The 22,283-nt window shown below is 54.6% G+C and overlaps 2 protein-coding genes across 2 annotated transcripts; one reads left to right on the top strand and one right to left on the bottom strand.

Annotated features, from left to right (window-relative positions):
- The first annotated feature begins 202 nt into the window (after positions 1-202).
- Positions 203-16,249, top strand: GYS1 (glycogen synthase 1). Its single transcript, XM_045891902.2, has 16 exons — positions 203-552; positions 2,046-2,227; positions 4,296-4,487; positions 5,397-5,582; positions 5,811-5,955; positions 6,995-7,112; positions 7,418-7,538; positions 7,811-7,917; positions 9,417-9,476; positions 9,569-9,647; positions 11,238-11,351; positions 11,630-11,756; positions 13,647-13,742; positions 13,902-14,065; positions 14,514-14,594; positions 14,752-16,249. Exons 1-16 carry the CDS (start codon positions 435-437, stop codon positions 15,076-15,078), a joined length of 2,217 nt encoding a protein of 738 aa, XP_045747858.1. The 5' UTR covers positions 203-434; the 3' UTR covers positions 15,079-16,249.
- Positions 16,250-17,930: 1,681 nt separating this feature from the next.
- Positions 17,931-19,426, bottom strand: FTL (ferritin light chain). Its single transcript, XM_045891901.1, has 4 exons — positions 19,086-19,426; positions 18,770-18,916; positions 18,360-18,485; positions 17,931-18,242 (listed from the first exon to the last, which is right to left on the bottom strand). The coding sequence occupies exons 1-4, from the start codon at positions 19,185-19,187 to the stop codon at positions 18,090-18,092; spliced, it is 528 nt and encodes a 175-aa protein (XP_045747857.1). The 5' UTR covers positions 19,188-19,426; the 3' UTR covers positions 17,931-18,089.
- Between the last annotated feature and the right edge of the window lie 2,857 nt (positions 19,427-22,283).

The raw sequence follows: 22,283 nt of genomic DNA, 5'->3' as shown, positions 1-22,283 counted from the left end.
GTGGCCTCAAGATTAGGATTGACAGAGTTGAGGGCCAATCTGCTAGCGCAGCGAGAAGCCACGCCCCCTAAAGCTCTCATTGGCCGCTAAGGTGGCGGGGCAGAGTAAACCCTACCTTGTTCCTCAATGAGGAGATGCGTCAGCCCCCTCCCCCGGGCACAGGCCAATGGCTCTGGTCGGGGGGCGGACCCCACCTCCGGGCGGCCTCAAGATTTCACTGCAGGGGCCCCACCAAGCTCAGTGACGCTGCGGCCGCCTCCTGCCTAGGGCCTGGCCCTCCCTGGCGGGGGTGCGGTCGTGCAATAGGAAGCCGAGGGCGTTGCAAGCTTCCCGTTGGGCACTAGCTACCTGGCCCCGCGCCCTGCCCTTTGCATTCCCCAGACACCTCTGGAGCCCCCACCTGTGGCCCCTGGAGCCCCCTTCACGCGTCGGCCATGCCGCTAAGTCGCACTTTGTCCATGTCCTCCCTGCCAGGACTGGAGGATTGGGAGGATGAATTCGACCTGGAGAACACAGTGCTCTTCGAGGTGGCCTGGGAGGTGGCCAACAAGGGTGAGCACGCCAGGCGGTGGGTCGCGGACGAGGAGGGCAGTCGGCGATGGGAGCCGGCACTCTTGAGTAATACAGGGACAGGACTACATGGCATGACTCTTGGGTTCTGGCCAAGGAGCCTATGACTTCTGTGTCCTTGGGGAGGGGCCGAGGTATATCTCCTGGACCCTGGCGGGGTGGGGATGAGCCGCCTCACTGTTAAAAGGAAAAGAGGCCGAAGTCCAGTTGCTGGGTCCTAGGGAAGAGGGGGCTAAAATGAAAGATTCCTAGGTCCTGGAGGGAGGCTTCTGAGAGACCAGTGACCTAGGTCCCGAACAGGGAAGGAGATGGGTGGGGGGGAGGGGGGTTGGCACTTCCTAGTGCAAACCTGGGAAGTGGCTGGGTTTCAGGTCCGCGGCCCTGGGGGAAGAGTCGGGATATAACTCCGGATTTGGTAGAGAACCACCTGGGAGATAGGATGCATGAGTCGTGGTGGCAGAATTTGGGCGCTGGCCACTTGAGAGTAAAGATGGGAGGAGCTGCAGACTCTAATTCTTAGATCTTTGGGTCAGAGAGAGTTGGGGTCTGAATGCCTAGAAGGGAGCCGAGGGTATGAGCTACAGGTTCCTAAGAGTAGGGGAGCCTGGGGCCTCAGACACATGCGTACTGGAATGAGGGAAGCCTGGGAAGTCCTAGGTTGGTCACGGGCTGGGCCCAAGGATGGGAGGGGCTGGGGGCCTAGATTCCTGCATCCCAGGCCCTGAAGGGCCTAAAGTTCTGGGTTTGGAAAACCAGCTGGGGCTGGAGGGAGCTAGGGTTTTGCTTTGCTGAGTCTTGGGAGAGAATGGGACCGGGTCTTACACCACGGCAGGCGGCCCTCAAACTGGGAGCCATGTATCACCAGGGCCCAGGCTCCCGTAGGTAAGGAGGCTGAGAGCCCAGACTCCTGGGTCTGGAGTGAAGTCATGGGAGGAGCAGGGCCCTGCATGTGTGTCCTCAGTTGGGGAAAAGAGACTGGGGGACAGTTCAGCAGAGCCCCTGGTGGGGGGGGGGCACCGAATGACAATTCAGCCTTCTCTTAGGCAACTGTGGGAATCTGAATAGGGCCATGAAGAGAGATTCTCCCCTACTGTGACCTAGAGCCTGACTGAGAATTTAAACCCAGCTCCTGTAAGCGGGGAACTCGGGAATCTGGGTCCTGCTAATCCTTGTCAGCTTTTCTCATCGTTGGGACCCCAGTCCCTAATTCCCTCAGACCCGGAGCCCAGGTCCCTAGCCCTTTCCTGTCTGACTCAGAAATTTAGCCTGAGCCCCATTCTCCCTTAGACCCGAGAGTACTGCCCTTGAACTCCTATCTTACTTTCCTCTGACTGAGAAGTATGGGCTTCCAGTCCCCTCCTCCCTCTAAGCCAGAAGTCCAGGGCCCCAGCACCTTCCATGCTCCCCACCCCCACCCCAGGTCCCAGACCTGTGGACCTCAGCTGGGGCCTGCCCTCACACCCTTGGGCCCACAGTGGGAGGCATCTACACGGTGCTGCAGACGAAGGCGAAGGTGACAGGGGATGAGTGGGGCGACAACTACTACCTGGTGGGACCTTACACGGAGCAGGGTGTGAGGACCCAGGTGGAACTGCTCGAGCCCCCAACCCCGGCCCTGAAGAAGACACTGGACTGCATGAACAGCAAAGGCTGCAAGGTAGGACATGGCCTGGCTGAGGGTAGGGAGGTGGGCGCCCAGAGTTAGGGTGGGAGCAGCAGATGGAGAAGGGACTGTGGGGAAGGGGGCGGATAGCCCCCTGGGGAGAGAGAGGCATGTACAGAAACACAGGATGACCCAGTACTTTCTCAAGCAGACACAGAGGAGGTAAGATTAACAGACACTCAGACAGATGCAGGACCCCATGAAATGGGTGGGCGAGCCCCAAGCTATAAGACATTGGTGAATGGACAGACAGACAGCAGGTACAAGATAGACGGAGAGATGGTTCCTAGAGGCCGAGATCGTCAGACCCACAGAGAGAAAAAGATCTAGATAGAAAGACAGCCGGCAAGATAGAACCCAGGGCAGGTGGGCTTGGGGTGAGGCAGGAGTTGCCAGAGTAGGGGTTCCGGAGCCTGAAGTTCAAAGTCACCTCCACTCTCTGCCTCTGTGACCTTGGCTAATAAACCTGCTAATAGCATCTACCTTGTATGGTTTTTGGGAGGATGCAGTAGTTAATGAAGTCTTCAGCTCAGTTCCTGGCTTCAGTTAGTACTGTGTATGAGCTAGTGTCATCATGGCTGTCATCGTCATCATCATTACTGTAAACAGCCAAGCTTGCAATGAGGTGGACAGGCAGACCAAGGGAGACAGATGGATAGAGAGAGATTGAGTGTCCCAAAAGGTGATGATAGCCCCAGGGACTAGAGCAATTAGGGAGAGAGAAGAAGAAGAGAGAAGAAGAAAAACAGCCCGATGTTTCAGGGAGAAGGCCCTAGAAGGGAGAGGAAGATGGAGTACCAATGAAGAGAAGAGAGCTAGGCGAGCAGACCCGGGGTGGGGGGAGTGGGAGAGGGGCAGAGATTCAGAGGGGCAGAGCCAGGAATTAAAGATAGGAGGGGAGATCTTGTCCCAGGGCTCCAGATGAGGACCAAAGGATGAGCACAGGTTGATGACTGCTGCCTGCAGAGGTGACCATGAAGTAGCAGGCCTCAACCTCATGACAGGTTGGGGTCTGGGAGGGAGGAAGTACAGTGGTTGCTGGATTCATTCACAGCCTCAGGCTTGGGGTGGGGTCTGGAGTCCAGGTAGGCCTGGCTGTGTCCCTAAGGAACCCTAGGACAGCCCAGCCCTACCCCATGGCAGCTGCTCCCCACGTGCTGGGGGCCTAAGAATAGCCCCCCTCCTCCCCAGTGAAAGGGCAGACCACAGCTGGGAGGGGGAGGGGCAGGGCATCAAAGTCAGGCTCCCCGGGGCTGGGAAAAGCCAGGTCGGGGAGGCATAGGACTGCTCGATGCCTGCACAGGGCCGGGGCCGTGGCAGCAGGCCCAGAACCTGAGGCTGTCATCTCGGGAGGAAAGCAGTCGCCGACCACAGGAACATGGCAGACGCAGAATGAAATGTGCCAGCGAGGTTTAGAGATGGGGCAGTGGGTAGAAAGATGCAGCCCCTGGGGAAGGAAAGAGGGCAGCTGGTGTGAGAAGGGGTGGCCGCAGAGTACAAAACGGGCCTCAGGGCAGGGCAAGGAGGCAGCAGGTGACAAACTTATGGTGAAAGCGTCAGACGCCAGGCAGCCGGTGTGGAAGAAATAGGGCAGGGAGAGCAGGAAAAGAAGCATCCAGTGGAAGGAATTTGCAGCAGAAGGAAAAGATCATGGGAGAAAGCAACGCGGGGGTCGGCAGGAGAGAAGTGGCAGCAAACACGGGAGCAAGGCGGCAGGTTGGGGACATCATAAGGGTGGAAAAACAAGGCAGTGGAGGCACAGAGAGGACGTGTCAAATGCGTGGTTATAGGTAGAGAAAAGAGGCAGTGGGGAGGAGCAGCGTAGTGGTTATAGAAACTAAGCAAGGAACAGGGTAAATATAACTGATGGAAAAAGATCATGGTGGGAATACCTAACAGCACATAGAGAAATAAGGCAGCGGGTGAGAAATTAGCAGCAGATACAGAAACAGGGTGGAAGAACTGGGTTGGGAAGGCAGCTGCCTGTGGCCAGGAGAGCCCCAGGTGCTGAGCCCAGAGACGTGTGGCCACAGCCCTGAGCCTTCCCGCGGGGGCCCCACAGGTGTACTTCGGTCGCTGGCTGATCGAGGGGGGCCCCCTGGTGGTGCTTCTGGATGTGGGGGCCTCAGCCTGGGCCCTGGAGCGCTGGAAGGGGGAGCTCTGGGACACCTGCAACATCGGGGTGCCCTGGTACGACCGTGAGGCCAACGACGCCGTCCTTTTTGGCTTCCTCACCACCTGGTTCCTGGGTGAGGTAGGCCCCATTGCCCCTCCCCATGTCACTTCTTCCGACCCTGGCCCCAAACTGCAATGGTCATCAGCCCCTGGCCAGGGGGTGGCCGGGTGGGGGCCAGAGACTGGCTGGCTTCTCCCAGGGCATTCTGGGAGCTGTAGGTCCTTTTCCAAGCATGAGCTCTAAACTTTGGGAACATGGACATCCAGGGACCCAGACTCTTGTTTTCCTCAGAGACTCAAACTCCCAACCCCAACTTCATTCACTCTAATCTTCCAAGTGTAAGATTTTTGAGCCATTAGCTTTTGGGGGTGCTGGCCTGGCTGGAGGGTTTGTACCAGGGAATTCTGGGAGTTGTAGTTCTCTAGTCTGATAGTGGCTGGACTTAGCTCTGAATTGGGACCCTGGATGTTTGGGGATCTCCAGCCTATATGAGAACCAGGAATCCTGGTTCTGACCCCTCTTAGCTTTTAAAAGGCTCAGGAAACTTCACTTCTCATGACGCAGGGAAAACAGTCTAGGAACTGGCTATTCCTAGCGCATTCTGGGAGTTGTAGTCCTTTAGCCAGTATTGGGTACAGTTCTACTCTTCATTGAGATAAAGAGTCTCCAGGAATTGCATGCAGGACCTGGGGACGCTTTCCAATTCAGCCCTGCTGGGACTTAGAAGATTGGCCAAAAAACCAAACCAAACCAAAAAAAAACCCACCAAAACCCCAGCTCCCATCAGCCTTTGAGGATGGGGTCAGCTGGTCTGGCCGTCTCAAGGATTTACAGTTCCTTATTCTAGGGGGATGGCAGTGGGTGACCATCCATTCTGTGCAGGAGTGGTGATAGCTCTCCCCTGCTTCCTCGTCCACCGTGGGGGATTGTCGATTGCCTACACAACACATACAGAGACATGTTGGCCCTGTTCCTGTTGCCCCCTAGTTCCTAGCCCAGAACGAGGAGAAGCCACATGTGGTTGCACACTTCCACGAGTGGTTGGCGGGCGTTGGACTCTGCCTGTGCCGGGCGCGGCGGCTGCCTGTAGCTACAATCTTCACCACCCACGCCACGCTCCTGGGACGATACCTGTGTGCAGGTGCTGTGGACTTCTACAACAACCTGGAGAATGTGAGCCGGGAATGTGGCCCAGGGGGGCTCCGAGTGTTTCAGGACAGCCCAGGGGGATCAAGCTTCCTTTTCTCCCATGACCCGGGAGTCCCAAGTCCTCAGCCCTCTCCTCCCTCAGACCCAGGAGGAGTTCAGTTTCCAGCCCCAACCACCCCCAGGACCCCGGAGTCTAGACCTCCAGTCTTCTCCCCAGTTCTTCCACCCTGACTGCCCTCCCTTCCCACCCAGTTCAATGTGGACAAGGAAGCAGGTGAGAGGCAAATCTATCACCGCTACTGCATGGAGCGGGCAGCAGTCCACTGCGCTCACGTCTTTACTACTGTGTCCCAGATCACCGCCATCGAGGCTCAGCACCTACTCAAGAGGAAACCAGGTAGGGTATAGGGTGGGGTCCCTAGACATGAATGAGGTGGTCTGTGCTAAGGCCTAGACCAGTTTTTTTAACTGTAGAGAGCAAAGAACTACACCTCCCAGAAGGCCCTAAGTTGGTGACCTGAATATGAAGTTGCCTGGCTGTACACCCTAGAGACCAATGGGAGGTGTCATTTCTTTGACATTAATCTCAAGATGGTAAAGTTATTTTATTGGCTAATGTAGATTTCGGTCTTCTGGAAGGGAACGGAGTTTCACTGGGTTTTGATTTTTTTTTTTTTTAAGATTTTTTATTTATTTATTTGAGAGAGAGAGAATGAGAGACAGAGAGCATGAGAGGGAGGAGGGTCAGAGGGAGAAGCAGACTCCCTGCCGAGCAGGGAGCCCGATGCGGGACTCGATCCCGGGACTCCAGGATCATGACCTGAGCCGAAGGCAGTCGCTTAACCAACTGAGCCACCCAGGCGCCCACTGGGTTTTGATTTTGAGAAGAGCAGTGTTGGAACCAGTTATTCTAACCGAGTTATGGTACCCATTCTCAACGGGTGTACTGTGAGAACTACAACTCCCAGAGGCCCCAAGGTGGATCATTTCCCTATGGGGTTAGCCATTTGCAGGGGCTGCTGGGATTTGTAGCTGTGCTTGTGAACAGAAGCAGGTAACTTTGGGCAAGAAGGCATCCCAGTGGCAGGACAGCTGGAGCTTCTAAAGCAAAGACATTGTTCAAGGAAAGGAGTCTTTCCTTTGTTTATTCATTCAGGCACACTGATCTGAATGAATAAATGAAGATCTGAAACATGGACCTTCGGGCGCCTGGGTGGCTCAGTTGGTTAAGCGACTGCCTTCGGCTCAGGTCATGATCCTGGAGTCCCGGGATCGAGTCCCGCATCGGGCTCCCTGCTCGGCAGGGAGTCTGCTTCTCCCTCTGACCCTCCCCCTTCTCATGCGCATGCGAGCGCTCTCTCTCATTCTCTCTCTGAAATAAATAAATAAAATCTTAAAAAAAAAAATGAAACGTGGACCTTCTCCCCCAACCCCAGATATCGTGACCCCCAATGGGCTGAATGTGAAGAAGTTCTCCGCCATGCATGAGTTCCAGAACCTCCATGCTCAGAGCAAGGCTCGAATCCAGGAGTTTGTGCGGGGCCATTTTTATGGGTACGTGGACCGGATACCTAGGTCTTGAGAGAGGAGGGGGTTGGGAGCCCACGTCCTGAGTGTAAGAGACAGAATAGCCAGCGGCTCAGCCTCTTGAGCTCCTGAACCCCAGAACAATGGCTGAGTATTGAGGGATGGATCCCCATCCAAGGAAAGAAGAACCACAATTTCCAGGAGTCCCCATGGTGCCTCTGCTCTTGCTAAGCTGTTCTTTGCCCCTGTGGCTGCTGGGGTTTGAGCTTCAAGGCCAGGGCTACAGGGTCCCCCACCCTTGGCTTCACCCTGCCTTTTTATGGCTTTTTTAGGCACCTGGACTTCAACTTGGACAAGACCTTGTATTTCTTTATCGCTGGCCGCTACGAGTTCTCTAACAAGGGGGCCGACGTCTTCCTAGAGGCCTTGGCCCGGCTCAACTATCTGCTCAGAGTAAGGCCTGGGCTGTCTGTGAGGACACGAAAAGAGGACGAGGAAATCAGGACATAAGTCGGGGGGGGGGCGTGTAGGGACACCCATGTGTGAATGGGGAGGTGTCGAGACCCAGACAGCAGACCAGAGTCCCCGTGGGGATGGTAACTTCAGTTCTTGACAGGAAGAGGCATGGCGGGGCCATAGTGGTCTTGATGGGCGGAAAAGGGTAGGTGGCCTCAGGGTTGATTCTGAACCCCTCCCTCCAACCCCACGCCTTTTCCTCTGCCCAGGTAAACGGCAGTGAGCAGACAGTGGTCGCCTTCTTCATCATGCCAGCTCGGACCAACAATTTCAACGTGGAAACCCTCAAGGGCCAGGCTGTGCGCAAACAGCTCTGGTCAGCAGCCCTGGGCCCAGGAGCCCTGCCATTCCCACTTCCAGCTTTGTGCTTCGGGAGGCTCAGTTTTGTTCTCTGGAACACAAGCAACTCGGCCCACCAATTCCTAGGGAAGTAGCTTGCTTGAGAGGCCTCCAGTTCAGGGGTAGTAAGGAGTTGCAGGCAAGACAATTGTGATCGCAGAACCAGGGCTCTGGTGAGGTCCCCCTTGTGCCACTTGTGACTTTGGGCAAATAATTCCGCCTCTCCAAGCCTCAGTTTCCTCAAATGCAAAACCCATTCATCAGCCAGCAGATATTCATTGAGCACCTACCATGTCAGGCACTGTTCCAGGCCTTGGGGACACGAGGGAAGATCAATCAATCAAATGCAAAACCCATTCATCAGCCAGCAGATACTCATTGAGCACCTACCATGTACCAGGCACTGTTCCAGGCCTTGGGGACACAAGGGAAGATCAATCAATCAAATGCAAAACCCATTCATCAGCCAGCAGATACTCATTGAGCACCTACCATGTACAGGCACTGTTCCAGGCCTTGGGGACAAGAGACGATCCCTGCCCTCGCCACTGAGCTCACATTCTAGAAAGTTCTACAGAGAGTGCTCTGGGGCGCCTGGCTGGCTCAGTCAGTAGAGCATGCGACTCTTGATCTTGGGGTTGTGAGTTCAAGCCCCATGTGAGGTGTAGAGATTACTTAAAAATAAAATCTTTTGAAAAGTGCTCTGGCAAGAAAATAAAGCAGGACTGGAATATGAGACAGGACATGGAGTTGTCAGGAGAGGCCACACTGAGAAACTGCCATTGGGTAGAGGAATGGCAATAGAGGAAATGAGGGAGGGTGCCCTGTGTGTATCTGGGGAATAGCATTTCAGGCAGAGGGACAGCAGATGCAAAGGCCCTGGGGCGTGTTTGAGAAACCACAAGGAGACCAGTGGGGCTGGAGCAGTGTGCTGGAGGGAGATGGGGTAGAAAATGAGGCCCGAGCTATAAGACGATTACGAGCCGAGGAAATTCAATGAAGCTGTAGAGTGTCACTAATCGCTAGTTTCCCTCGTGTACCTCAAGTTTGCTCTCTCAGAACACAGTTTTCCCTTTTTATAAAATGGTGCTCAGCATTGCCACTGTCAGGACTAGTGCAAGTCCTAAAAATAGCTGACATTTCTGGAAGGCTCGCCTTGTGCCAGGCACTGTGCACTTTTTGTCATGACTTCATCAAGTTTTCACTGCATACCTATGAGGTTGGTTCTATTTTTATCCCTGTCTGACAGATGAGTCACTGAAGTCAGAGAGGGGAGGCCACCTGTCCCTGGCCACACAGCTGATGCAAAGCACAAGGGATTCGAGCCTTCCAGGGCCCGTTTCCCAGCTCCCCATCCTCCAGCTCAGAATCCCCAGGGCCTCTCCGCTCAGACCTCGGTTTTCCAGCTGCCCCACAAACCTAACAACACATGGCAGCTGGTATGTGTATATGATGCTGTGGCTTTAATTCTTCTAGGGATACGGCCAACACTGTGAAAGAGAAGTTTGGAAGGAAGCTTTACGAGTCCTTGCTGGTGTGAGTGTCCCACCCCCAGCCCTGCATCCTCCTGGGCCCTAATTGCTCTCCTCTCCCCTGATTCCCAGACGTGTACCCTGCTTACCTTGCAGGGGGAGCCTCCCAGACATGAACAAGATGCTGGATAAGGAGGACTTCACCATGATGAAGAGAGCCATCTTTGCTACACAGGTATGGTTGGGACCCCTCAACCGAGAGCTGGCAGCCCTTTTCAGGGCATCAATTCTCAAATCCACCGAAGGTGTGAACTGACTGGTAGACATTCAGTTTCCTGAGGGCAGCCTGTTTTCCCATGGCTTATTCTGCTACACGGGCTGCTGGGAATTGAAGTTTCTTTCTTTCTTTTTCTTTTCTTTTCTTTTCTTTTCTTTCTTTCTTCTTCCTTCCTTCGTTTTTCTTCTTTTCTCTTCTTTCTTTCTTTCTTCTTTTCTTTTCTTCCTTCCTTCCTTTCCTTCTTTCCTTCCTTCCTTCTTTTCTTTCTTTCTTTCTCTTTTGTTGTTTTGTTTTGTTTTGTTTTTCTTTGAGTTGTAATTTCCTTGAGTCTCTAGGGTCAAAGGACAAAAGGTGAAAGGAAACTTTAGGAAGCCAACCGAGCCACAAAAGGAGAACAAGTCCCTGCGGTCCCTGGGTCTTGCTGCAAACTAGCTGCGTACTCATTAGAGTCAGAAGGTCCGCTAAAACACTTGTCATTACCAGAAGAACACTGAAAACTCTCAGCAGCCCCTGCTTTTCTTATCCCACTGGCTGTGTCTTAGTCCCCAAACATTCCTGGGAGTTGTAGCTTCTTTAGATTCCTGAGGTTAATGCAGTTAGGCAGATGGGAAACCGTAGAGGAACATGGTAGGAACAGAATGAGAACTACAACTCCCAGCAGCCCCTGCTTCATGGAGTCTTCCCTAGCCCCAGAGGCTTCTGGGAGGTAGAGTTCTTTTCTTCTCTGGAGTCAAGAATCTTTGGTACCTGTAGTCAGGGCTGGTGAGCCATTTCCTGGGGAATGGAAACCTAGATAAGCCAAGGTGCACAAACACGGTGTGATGTGCTTTTGGCCACACTACAATTTCCAATAGTCCCTAAGGCAGTCGGTCCGCCTGAGGATGTATCTGCCATGGGGCTGCTGGGAGTTGTAGTTTCTTGCAGCCGCTGGAGGGCAACTGAAGGTGAGCAGAACTTTTCATGAGATGGAAGAGGTACCAATAACTATCTGTCCCAGCACATGGGAGTTCCTCGATCTGGCCTCTTCCAGTGACTCTTGGGAATTGTGGTTTCTTTGGGCCTTGGTTGGGAGTGGAGGTGGAGGGAATTACAGGATGGAGAGTAAAGGGAACTTGGAGAGAAAGCGAGCCAGGATTTTCATAAGAAAACTAAGGGCCCCTGGGTGGCTCAGTCAGTTGAGCGTCCAACTCTTGATTTCAGCTCAGGTCATGATCTCAGGGTTGTGAGATCCAGACCTGCGTTGGGCTCCGTGCTGGGCATGGAGCCTGCTTGAGATTCTCTCTCTCTTTCCCTCTCCCTCCCATCTCTCTCTCTCTCAAAACAAACCAACAAAACCCAAACAGAAAACCTGCAACTTCCAGCAGCCCCTGAAGCTTGCTACCATATTGGCAAAGTCTCTGCCCCATTGATTACAACTCCTAATCTCTTAGGCTTGTGGTTCCCACAACCTGGTGGGAACTGTGGTCTCCCCAGGGTCAGCATGGCTCATAGGGAACTAAGGAGCCCCCATCCCTTCTCTGACCCCCATCCCACCTGTGGTCCCTACAGCGGCAGTCTTTCCCCCCCGTGTGCACCCACAACATGCTGGACGACTCCTCGGACCCTATCCTGACCACCATCCGCCGAATTGGGCTCTTCAATAGTAGTGCTGACAGGGTCAAGGTGAGGACAACGGTCAGGGAGGGTTAAGCATGGTGGGGTGGGGTGGGGGTAGGGGGAGCCTGGGCCTCACATCCCCCCTTTCCCTTAGTTTATCAAAGGATTGCTGTGTTTAGAAAGGACCTTAGCTTTTTAAGCAGGCAGACTTAGATTCAAATCCTTGTCCTCCCACTGACTTGGGTGACTCTAGACAAGTCTTTCGCCCTTTCTGGGCCACTGCAGGATCCCAGGGAGTAGCTAAATAAGGCGCTTGGGCTGAACTCTTCTTTTTTCATGGCTAGGTGATTTTCCATCCAGAGTTCCTCTCCTCCACCAGCCCTCTGCTTCCCGTGGATTATGAGGAATTTGTCCGTGGCTGCCATCTTGGGGTCTTCCCTTCCTACTATGAGCCTTGGGGCTACACGCCGGGTGAGTGCAGCGTGGTGGTGGGCTTCTGGTCTGATCAGGCATGATCGATTGAGGCACCTGTCCCATTCTGTGCCCCAAGCTCTCCTTTGCAGAACAGGGATGATGTCAACAGTCTGTTTTGCTACAGAATGTGTTTTTGTGACACAGTAGCTCATGTGATGCATAATTAGAGGTCACGTGTGATTTCCCCCCATTGGCTGATATTTGGCCCCCCAAATAATAACAGCTGAATGCATAGTTCACTCACACGACAGAATGTGGCCAAGGCTCCCTGAGATGTCCCCAGGGCCCATCTGCTCCACCTTCCTCTTTTAGGAAGGGGTTGGCTCTCTTTAGAGACACAGGCTCCAACTTGGACCTTATTTGCAATTCTCCCTCATTTAGGGACATTCTGCTGTGGCCCCAAGCTCAACCCTACCTCACACACTTTTCAATCAAGTTACCTTCGTGTTTTTCAGGCTAAGGCAATAACACATTTGCTGTAGTTTTTCTTAATTTATGAGTAATTTAACAAATCTCTTAAACCGTGCTTTCATGATAATTAGGATGATGATTGTCCCAGTTTTATTTCTGTCACGGTTACAGTGATGACGAGGTTCTGTGTGCTTGGCCCCAACCCTATTTTTCCCCATAAGCCCTGTTATATCTGGAGCCTGCGTCTGCAGCTTACGCGGGTTTTTAGGAACACTTACATTTGAATAATAATAAACTGCTTGAAGCATTTCTCAGTCTTGTTTAGGGTATTAAATAAGGCAGAATGAGAGCCCTTCTCTTACCTCCTGTCAAAATAGACTGAAGCTGGGGCGCCAGTCAGTTAAGTGACTGACTCTTGGTTTCAGCTCAGGCCCTGATCTCAGGCTCCATGCCTAGTGCAGAGTCTGTATGGGACTCTTTCTCCCTCTCCCACTGCCCCTCCCCCAAAACGTGCTGTGTCTCTCTCTCTCTCAAATAAATAAATCTTTTTTAAAAGATAGACTGAAGCTATGATTAACCAGCCCACTCTATCTGGCACAAGAAAATATCTTACAGGTTGTGAGGATTAAGTAAAATGGTAGACATGGGAACAGAATCCATACTTAATAATTCAGCATCCCATTGCCAAACTCTAGACTCTTCCTCATCCTGAAGCCTTGGGACAAGTAAATTCCCTTTTCTGAGCCTCCTAGCTTCCCTTCTGAGAAACAGACTATGATAGGGGCAGCTGGGTGGCTAAGTCAGTTAAGCACCTGCCTTTGACTTGGCTCATGGCCCCAGGGTCCCAGGGTCCTAGGATGGAGCCCTCCATCCGGCTCCTTGCTCAGTGGGGGGCCTGCTTCTCCCTCTCTCTCTGCTGCTCTCCCTGCTCATTCTCTCTCTCAAATAAATAAATAAAAAATCTTAGGGGTACCTGGGTGGCTCAGTCTTTAAGCGTCTGCCTTCCGCTCGGGTCTTGATCCCGGGCTTCTGGGATCGAGCCCCACATCGGGCTCCCTGCTCAGCGGGGAGCCTGCTTCTCCCTCTCCCACCCCCCCTGCTTGTGTTCCCGCTCTCGCTGTCTCTCTGAGAGAGACAGACACAGACCGCTGAGCAGGGAGCCCGATGCGGGGTTCGATCCCAGGACCCCGGGACCATGACCCGAACCGAAGGCAGACGCCTAACGACTGAGCCACCCAGGTGCCCCTAAATAAATAAAATCTTAAAAAAAGATAAAAAGTCTTAAAAACAAACAAACAGAACATTAAAAAAAAAAAAAGGAAGAAACAGACCGATAGTCTAATGTGCAGCCTGGTTTTGTGGGCTCAGTGATTTGCTTAAGGTGTCAGTAGAGGGCGCTGTTGGGGCTTTTATTGCGATTTAAGAGGCTGCACAGGGGAAAGCTAAGTGGACCTTCCTCCTCCTGCCTTCCTGCAGCTGAGTGCACGGTTATGGGCATCCCCAGTATCTCCACCAACCTCTCCGGCTTCGGCTGCTTCATGGAGGAACACATTGCAGACCCCTCAGCTTACGGTCGGTGCCCAGACTGAGAGCCGAGACTCCTGGATCCAGGGGGAGGAAGGGGTGGCCTCCTGGGTCCCGGGAGGAGGAGGAGTCCTGGCTCCAGAGAGTCCCTGGAAGAATGAAGGTTTCCTTGGTCTGATTTCTAAGCCCCCGTCCTGGCCCCCACAGGCATCTACATTCTGGACCGGCGGTTCCGCAGTCTGGATGATTCCTGCTCGCAGCTCACCTCCTTCCTCTACAGCTTCTGCCAGCAGAGCCGGCGGCAGCGCATCATCCAGCGAAACCGCACGGAGCGCCTCTCAGACCTTCTGGACTGGAAATACCTAGGCCGGGTATGACTCCCTCCCACGTCCTCTGCAGGTGAATCGGCCGCTTCCGGCTCTGGGTCTCTCATTCCTCAGCCTCCAAGGCTGCCGCGGGACGCAGCCTCCTTCCACCTGTAACAGTCGCTGTCCCTTTAAGAAATTAACCAGCTTTTGCAGCTAGACCACGTTGGTGACAATTACCTTCCTCGTGTAAGTGTATGGCGAAAGAGATAACCAACTTAAGAATTCTGCCCCTGTTAATGAGGTGTGGCTCTGAGACAGTCCGTTCACAGCTCTGCTTATCTACTTAAGGACTGGAGCCAGAAAGATGGATAATTGGCGTAGGGGCCAGCTGGAAGGTGCCGGAGTGTGCTCATTTGCATAGAGTGTGGCTAGGGTCCGCCCCCTTCTATCTCTGCCGGGGGCGGGGTCTGGCTCGCGTTCCCTGACGCCCCCTCCCTTTCTTTTCCCCAAGTACTACATGTCTGCACGCCACATGGCGCTGGCCAAGGCCTTTCCAGAGCACTTCACCTATGAGCCCCACGAGGCTGACGCGGTGAGTGGACCCCGATCTCTCTGATGCGCCCGGAGCTAGAGGGCTGGGGTAGGGGCGCGTCCCTCCTGGAGTGGGAAGGTCCGGGGGAGGGGAGGAACCGTAGGAGGCCTCTGCTCATTCTGCGGTTTGTGCCGCCCCCCCTCCCCCCGTAACGCAGACCCAGGGCTACCGCTACCCACGGCCGGCCTCAGTGCCACCATCGCCCTCGCTGTCACGACACTCAAGCCCGCACCAGAGTGAGGATGAGGAGGAACCCCGGGACGGGCCGCCTGACATAGACGAGGAGCGCTACGACGAGGACGAGGAGGCAGCCAAGGACCGGCGCAACATCCGCGCCCCCGAGTGGCCGCGCCGCGCCTCCTGCGCCTCTTCTTCCACCGGCGGGAGCAAGCGCAGCTCGGTGGACACGGCGCCCTCGAGCTCGCTCAGCACTCCCAGCGAGCCCCTCAGCCCTGCCAGCTCCCTGGGCGAGGAGCGCAACTAAGTCCGGTGCCCCACACTGCCGGCCCATCCTGTCGCCCTCGTCCAGAGGGTGGATGCAGAAAGGCGCTGTTCCGAAACCCCACTCCAGATCCCGAACCCTCCTGGGGTCCACAGCCCCGCCCCCCACCCCCCGCCATACACTCCAGCCCCTCTAGCTCCCCTCTCGGAATCCCCAACACTCCAGAATCCACAAGCCGTGCCTTTCCTGGGTTCCAGAATGCATAATCTGCGTCCTGGAGTCCTTCAGGCCTGGCCCAGACACCAGGGGCCAGGAACCTGCCATTTCCCCGCCATGGTGCCAGAGGTTTTAGGAAGCCTGGTCTGTTGCCTTCCAGGCATGGACTCCTAGAGCCCTTTGTGGCTTGCTAATTTTATAGCCCACAGACCAATCCACGCTCAGGCCTGGCCCAAGGGCCAGCAAGCCCTGGAAAACATGTGGTTTCCCTGCTAATGAGACAATCAAGTCCAAAGCTGGGCACTTTCAGGGACTTAACTGAATGCAGAAGGTCCTCCATTTCAACTCCAGAACTCAGGCTCCAGACCAGGGCACTCCCCTGTTTACTCTGATGTGGCTCTTCCTGGTGTGTCTGGCTCTGCCTGGAGGGCCCCTCCATCCCTGCTCTCCTCTTCCTCCGTACTTTGGCCAATGGGGTGATGGTGGTGCAGAACCACTTGGCTTCTCATTCCTTTTGGAGAATATGCAGTCTTTGTCTAGATGCCTCTCTGGCCTTTTCTGAACCAGACCTTTCTCCTCTTCCCTGAGTCTGAGCTCTCCTCCCTATCTTGGGATTCCTGTCCCCTCCAGGGAATCCCCCTGCTGAGGACAGAACTGGCTGTCTACCCCTGCCACAAGCCCCAAGCCCTAGGCCCACCACGAAACCACTGGGTTCTAGGTCCCGGCTGTTGAATCTAGAACCTTACCACTGTGCTGCTTCCTGGTCCCTTTCCCCTGGTCTAGAACTGAACCCCCTAGGTTCTAGAACTTTCATATTTACCTCCAGGCTCTTCCATCCTTAAGCTGTGCCCTGCCCCCAGCTTTGGTGAAAGGGAGGGGCCCTTCATGTGTGCTGTGCTGTGTCTGATGCACTTGGTTTGCAGTTGGGACGGGGAGGGCAGAACGGGGTGTGATTGATGTGTGTCCAGAGATGAAAAAATACATCTATATTTAAGAATCTCAGGTTTGGTCCACTGTGAGGGCTTGCTGGGCCTCGCTCCCGGCCCCTCCCTCCTCTTGGCTTCTCTACCTCTTTACCTCCTTTATTCTCCGCGCCCCCCCCCACCCCCTACCGCCTGCCCACCCGAGTCCCTAATACCTTGTCTCATTCGGCTGTCTTGGAGAGACTTGGATTGCCATTCTAGATTCTAGTTTTATTTCAAGGGAAGGCACCTCTGTTTCATTGGGACTTGCAGGCGGGCAAAAATTTGGCTCAAAGGGGCTGTGTCACTAGAAAAAAAAAAAGACCCACGGGTAGCCACAAGCCCTGTGTGGCTATTTAAATGAACCAGATTCTTCAGTAGCACTAGCCACACGCAAGTAGTCACTGTGGCCACGTAAGTCTCATAACTTACACAACTGAACAGCACAAATACAGAATATTTTATTTTATTTTTATTTTAAATATTTTACTTATTTATTTGACAGTGAGAGAGCACAAGCAAGGTAAGCAGCAGGCAGAGGGAGAGGGAGAAGCAGGCTTCCCGCCAAGCAGGGAGCCCGATGTGGGACTCGATCCCAGGATCCCGGGATCATGACCTGAGCCGAAGGCAGACGCTTAACGACTGAGCCACCCAGGCGCCCCAGAATATTTTATTTTTTAAAGATTTATTTGAGAGAAAGAGAGGGCATGAGCGGGGGGAGGGACAGAGGGAGCAGCAGACTCCCCACTGCAGGGAGCCCGACATGAGGCTTGGTCCCAGGACCCCAGGGTCATGACCTGAGCCGTGGGCAGATGCTTAACCGACTAAGCCGCTCAGGCGCCCCCAGAATATTTTCATCATTGCAAAACATTCTATTGGACAGCACTAGCTTAGAACATGTTTCAAGGACAGTGGCCTCTGGACTTTAGCCCTACTGTCCCCTGAATGGCTCTGTTTTCCGGGAAAAATCTGTTTTCAGTTCTAGTCTTCGCTAGGAGTGCACCTCTGAGCCAATCACATCTCAGGGGAGTGCCTTCCTATTAACTGTGTTGGTGATGGACACACAGAAGCCCCCTCCCCTGCCAGAATCATGAGTGGCCAGCGAAGTGTGGTGACAACATCAGGTGCTGAGTGTCCGAAAGAACAAGTGTCCAGGAGCCACTTCCTCTAGATTCTTCGACCAAAACCAGAGAAGGGGCAGGGGGTTGGAGTTCAGTTTCGTAGCTTGGACCCAGCAGCTGCCTGCTAAGCTTTCGATTCCCACTTGGGAGAACTTAATCCCCGAGTTTCACATCCCATTTCTGTGCTGTGCTCCGAACCCCTAGCTCAGCACCTCTTGCATATCATGTGCTCTTGTTGCTTGACAACTGTTACTCATCAGATCCCGTTTCTGGTTACACTTTGTTCTTTCTAACAGTATCTGCTTCCAGCTACCAAGCCTAGGTCTTCCTAGACTCTCCTTGGAGTCTAGGCTCTGCACTGTAGGAAGGACAGTTAACAGCCCAGCCAAGCAGAGAAGCTGCTACTCCACCACGGCCCCCCACCCCCACCCCCAGGTTAAGATTAGAGCTTAGAGTAACAGTAAAGATGGGACGCGGGGCCAACACCCGGCTCCCTGCCAGGGCAGTCCAACTATAGGCCTTCTGAAAATAGATACCACCTCATTTCCCACACCATACACACAAGCACAACAAAAACACACCCCAAACCACCAGCTGCTGCAAAAAGCTTTATTGTTTCCACTTGGTCCAAGGCTTGGGAGAGGGCTCCAGGGTGGTTAAAAAGCTGTCTCGTGGCTGCAGGGAGAGGCTGAGGCACAAACTCTGGCACCAGGGGGCTGTCAGAGGGGCCCCCTCAAAGGCTGCTGGTCTCCACCTAGTCGTGCTTGAGAGTGAGCCTCTCGAAGAGATACTCGCCCAGTCCAGCCTGGGGGCCGGCCAGCCTGCGGAGGTTAGTCAGGTGGTCGCCCATCTTCTTGATGAGTTTCACCTCCTCATCTAGGAAGTGGTTCTCCAGGAAGTCACAGAGCTGAGGGACAGAAGAGGAGAAAACGTTGGCCACTTACGCATCCACAGTGCGACAGATGGGGAAACGAGGCTCAAAGGGAAATTTGCCCAATTAAATGTGGATGAAAGGAGTACTTACATGGGGGTCTGCGCGGGCAGAACCCAGGGCGTGCAGATCCAAAAGGGCCTGGTTCAGGCTCTTCTCCAGAACCAGGGCAGCTTCCATGGCGTCCAGGGTTTTCCCCCACTCATCTTGGGACGGCTTCTGTACAGAGGACAGAGGGCTCAGGACTAGCTAAATAGACCGCAAAAGCGTCTAAGGGCTTGCCTCCATCACGCCCAGGCTCCTACAACCACCCATCCCAGGAGACCCCGTTGCGGTGTGGACAGCTACGTCTTCGGGAAAGTGCGCGCGCCTCCATTTTGCGCCGCACAAGAGTGAACACAATCGTCCAGAAGCCCACGCGGGGCCTACACCGCTACGGTCAAGGCGCTGGGCGCGCGCACGGACTACCGGGACCTGTAGTCCGCCGCCCGCACGCTACCCACCTGGACGTCCTGGAAGAGGGCGCGGCCGCCACGCTGGTTTTGCATCTTCAAGAGACGCTCGGCGCCCTCGCGCTTCTCCTCAGCCAACTCGCGGAAGAAGTGGCGCACGCCTTCCAGAGCCACATCGTCACGGTCGAAATAGAAGCCCTGCGGGATGGGAAGCGCGAAAAATGGTTAGCGGGAAGAAAGGCCGCCCAGGAGCCCGGACTCCGCCCTCCGACTACCCTACGGGACAAAGGCGGCCAGCGCGTGCGCAGAGGGCCGGAGGTGCGCACTTGGGGGCAACTTAGGCTGGGGGCGTCCTGGGGACCCTCACCAGAGAGAGGTAGGTGTAGGAGGCCCGCAGATGCATGTTGATCAGGCGGTTGACGGCGGCCTCCACCTCGGTGGAATAATTCTGACGAATCTGGGAGCTCATGGTTGATTGGTGGTAAGGGAAGCTCGAAACTGGCTGTTGGCTGGTCCCGGAGGCAGCAGGTGGCCAAGAAGATGGCTCCCAAGGTTGCGACTGGAAAAGAGGCTGGAGGGTGGTCGTTGGCTGGTTGGGGGGGCGTCCCTGGGTCTGTTCCGTCCAAACACTGTTGAAGCAAGAGACAGAGCCGCAGGACCGCCGGGCGCACTGATGGAAACCGAGGCCGAGGCGGCTTCTTTTATAGCGCGCGGGCCCTCGGGGGTGGGCCGTTCAGGGAGAGCGATCGGCCAATCCGCGGTGCTGGAAGGCGGGGCTTAGGACCAGCTATTGACCAATCCGAGCTGATAGGAGTCCCAGACCCCCGCCCAGAAGTAGGGAAGTCACGCGCCAGTAGCGCGAGGCTGTTGTGAAATGGGGAAGCGGAGGTGGGGGGTGGGTTGCGGGGTGTAAGGGTCCTGGGGCTGATTCTGGGACGTCGGGTTTGTGGGGGTCTCCCTGGTAGGTGGAAGGTTGATGGGGACACTGGGAGCCCTGGGAAATTATAACTCTGGAGTCTTGGGGTTGTCTCAGGAAAGTAGGTTGGATTCTGGGGTTGTCTCTTAGAGCATGGACCTTTCTGGCGCCCTGGAGGTTTCTCAGAGGTGCGGAGACCTCCAGATGACTGGGGTTTGCTCTGGAAGATAAGGGGTCCCCGGATCATTAAGAAGTTTGGAAGGCGGTGCGGTGAGATATTTCTGGAATCTTGGGGATCTCTCTGATAGATGGATTGAAAGGGGGGACCTGGAGCCCTGGGGTTCACTCAAGGATTGGGAATTTCTGTAGCACTAGAGCTCAGGTTGGAAGTCCTTATTTTCTGGAATCTTCCCCTGGGAGAGGGGTGGTGGTGGTGTGTGTGTCTTAATACTCATGAAGTGATCTTCAAGATTAAAAGGACAGTTCTAGAGCCTTGGGGGTCCTCCTGCACCCCCCCCCCATAGGGGACTGGGATATTTCTGGAAGCCTCATAAGGGATTTTCTAAGAGGTAGGAGGTCTGTGGAGCCTTTGAAAGATTGGGCCATTTGGAATACCTTGGGGCTATTTCAGGGGCCTGTTTTTCTGGAAGCTGACATGCGTAAGGTAAGGCTGAAATGACACTCAAGCTTTAGGGTCTCTCAGGCTGCTTTTCCTGGAGACTATTCTGAGAGCAGCCAGAGACTTGGAATTCTCTTTGGCTCTGAAGCAGTCCCTGTCTTGCTTAACACATGCTTCTTGAAGCTCCTAAAGAGAAGCCCTGGGTTCTGGGGAAACAAGGAGGGTCTGCAGACCTGTGGATGGGATGTGTCTTTAACCAATGCACATTTTTTAAGTCTGTCAGTTGCAGGCTGGTGTCTGGGAAGCAGAGCTGGCTCAAACCAGGACTCTGCCCTCAAGGAACTCCCCGTCCTAGAGGGGGGAAAAGGAGAGAAAGACAGGAACTTGACCCTATTTTCAGTGCCCTAATGAGGGTAGCCAGGGGGTTGGGCAGGGGAGCTGAAGCCACTGAGGCCTGCTTTACAGGGGGGGACACTCCAAACAGCCCAGGCAGGGGGGTGTCTCCTGACCCAGAGGTTGCTGGACCAGGCTGGTATCTGGGGTCCTTAAGGGGCACCTGGGCCCGTGGCCAGGGGAGCAGCCGTGCTGAGTCATGCTGAACTCAGCAGGAAGGGTCTCAGGCAGAGGCGGGGTGGGGCCACTGACTGACCTCGTGTCCATGGCAGACAGCGAACTGGCTGGGACCATGAGAACTAGGCCTGGCTGGGAACCAGGTCTGGCCCACTCTCCCAAGATGCGAGTGTGCTTTGTCTCCCGAGTCTTACAGTCTTTTTAGTTGCCTTGATGTTTTCCCTGGTCTCCTGCCTGTGGTCATACTGGCCCCTCTCTGGGCAGTTGACTCAGTCTCCCCTCACTGCTATCTTATCTGTCAGCTCTCCCCCTACTTGGTGTCTCCGGGGAGAGTCTCTGGGGGAGGGGCAGTTGCCCCAGGCACACAGTCACAATGGGGCCTGAGTTACTCATTCACCAAATTTCATACCTCAGCCTAAAGACCTTTAGCCTCCAGTAGGCCCCGCTGGCAGAGAGGTGGCTTCTTCAGAAGTGCTCACTGGTAGAGGGAGAGGAAGTGGGGAGACAAAAACGATCTGAAAAAGGACTGAGATCTTGGGGGTGAGGGGTAGATCATGGGATGGGGGAAAACAAGAGGTCCAGAGAGACAGAGGACAGAAAGACCTAGAGAGGAGGGGGAAGAGACCCAGAGAGAAGGTACAACAGACCCTATGAGCAAGTGATCTTAATCTCTATTTCCTTTTCTGTGTCCAATCTACAAGGCAGCTTTCCAGCATCCTCACTAGGGCCTGCTTTCCTGGAGGGTCCCACCCAGTTACTGGGCCAGCCCCTCCCCACGCAACAGGTGTCCAGCCCTGTCCCCTCAGGCCACACAGCACTGGCTCAGGCCTTGTCCTCTCAGAACCCCCGATTCCAGCCTTCTGACCTCCAGTAGCTTCTCCACAGGGCTCTAGAGCCCTCTCGTGGTCCAGTAAGTCCTCCCAAGGCCTCCCATCTCTCCCCTCCCCCCCTCCCGCCCCCATTCTCCACCTCAGTAAGTGCAACTTCCTCTGGTCCCATGTGGTGGAAGCTTCCAAGCCCTAGTTCTCCAGGGCCTGCTGCACTGTTCTCTTTCCCTAAAGCCCCAGGCTCCACTGCTTGGCTTGGCCTTGCCCAGTGCTGCCTCCAACACAAGACCGTAGGCTTCCACACAGTGATCTTCAGTTCCCTCAGGACTGCATGCTCCTGGAGGGCAGAGTGGAGACCTAACTCCTCACTAACCCAGAGGGCACTAGGCTCCTTCGAAAAAGATTTGTCAGCACCTGAAGCCTGGTCTCCTGTGACAGCCAAGGAGTGGGCTCCCAGTGATTCAGACTCTGAAGTATGGCCTGAAAGAGGTTTATTGCCCCCCTAGACCACTCCTCCCCATGCCCCCCCACCCCAATAATTACAAAAGTAAGAAAAATGCCCATGACCCCCAATCCCCACCCCTCCCGGAAAAATGCCATAATTTATGCAGAAAAGACACAGTCCAAGGCAGC

The sequence above is a fragment of the Mirounga angustirostris genome, unplaced genomic scaffold (genome assembly GCF_029215605.1).
Source record: "Mirounga angustirostris isolate CCGP_5_RB_7025 unplaced genomic scaffold, mMirAng1.0.hap1 SCAF_16, whole genome shotgun sequence".
NCBI classification, from domain to species: domain Eukaryota; kingdom Metazoa; phylum Chordata; class Mammalia; order Carnivora; family Phocidae; genus Mirounga; species Mirounga angustirostris.
This window is presented reverse-complemented; position numbering and strand designations above follow the sequence as displayed.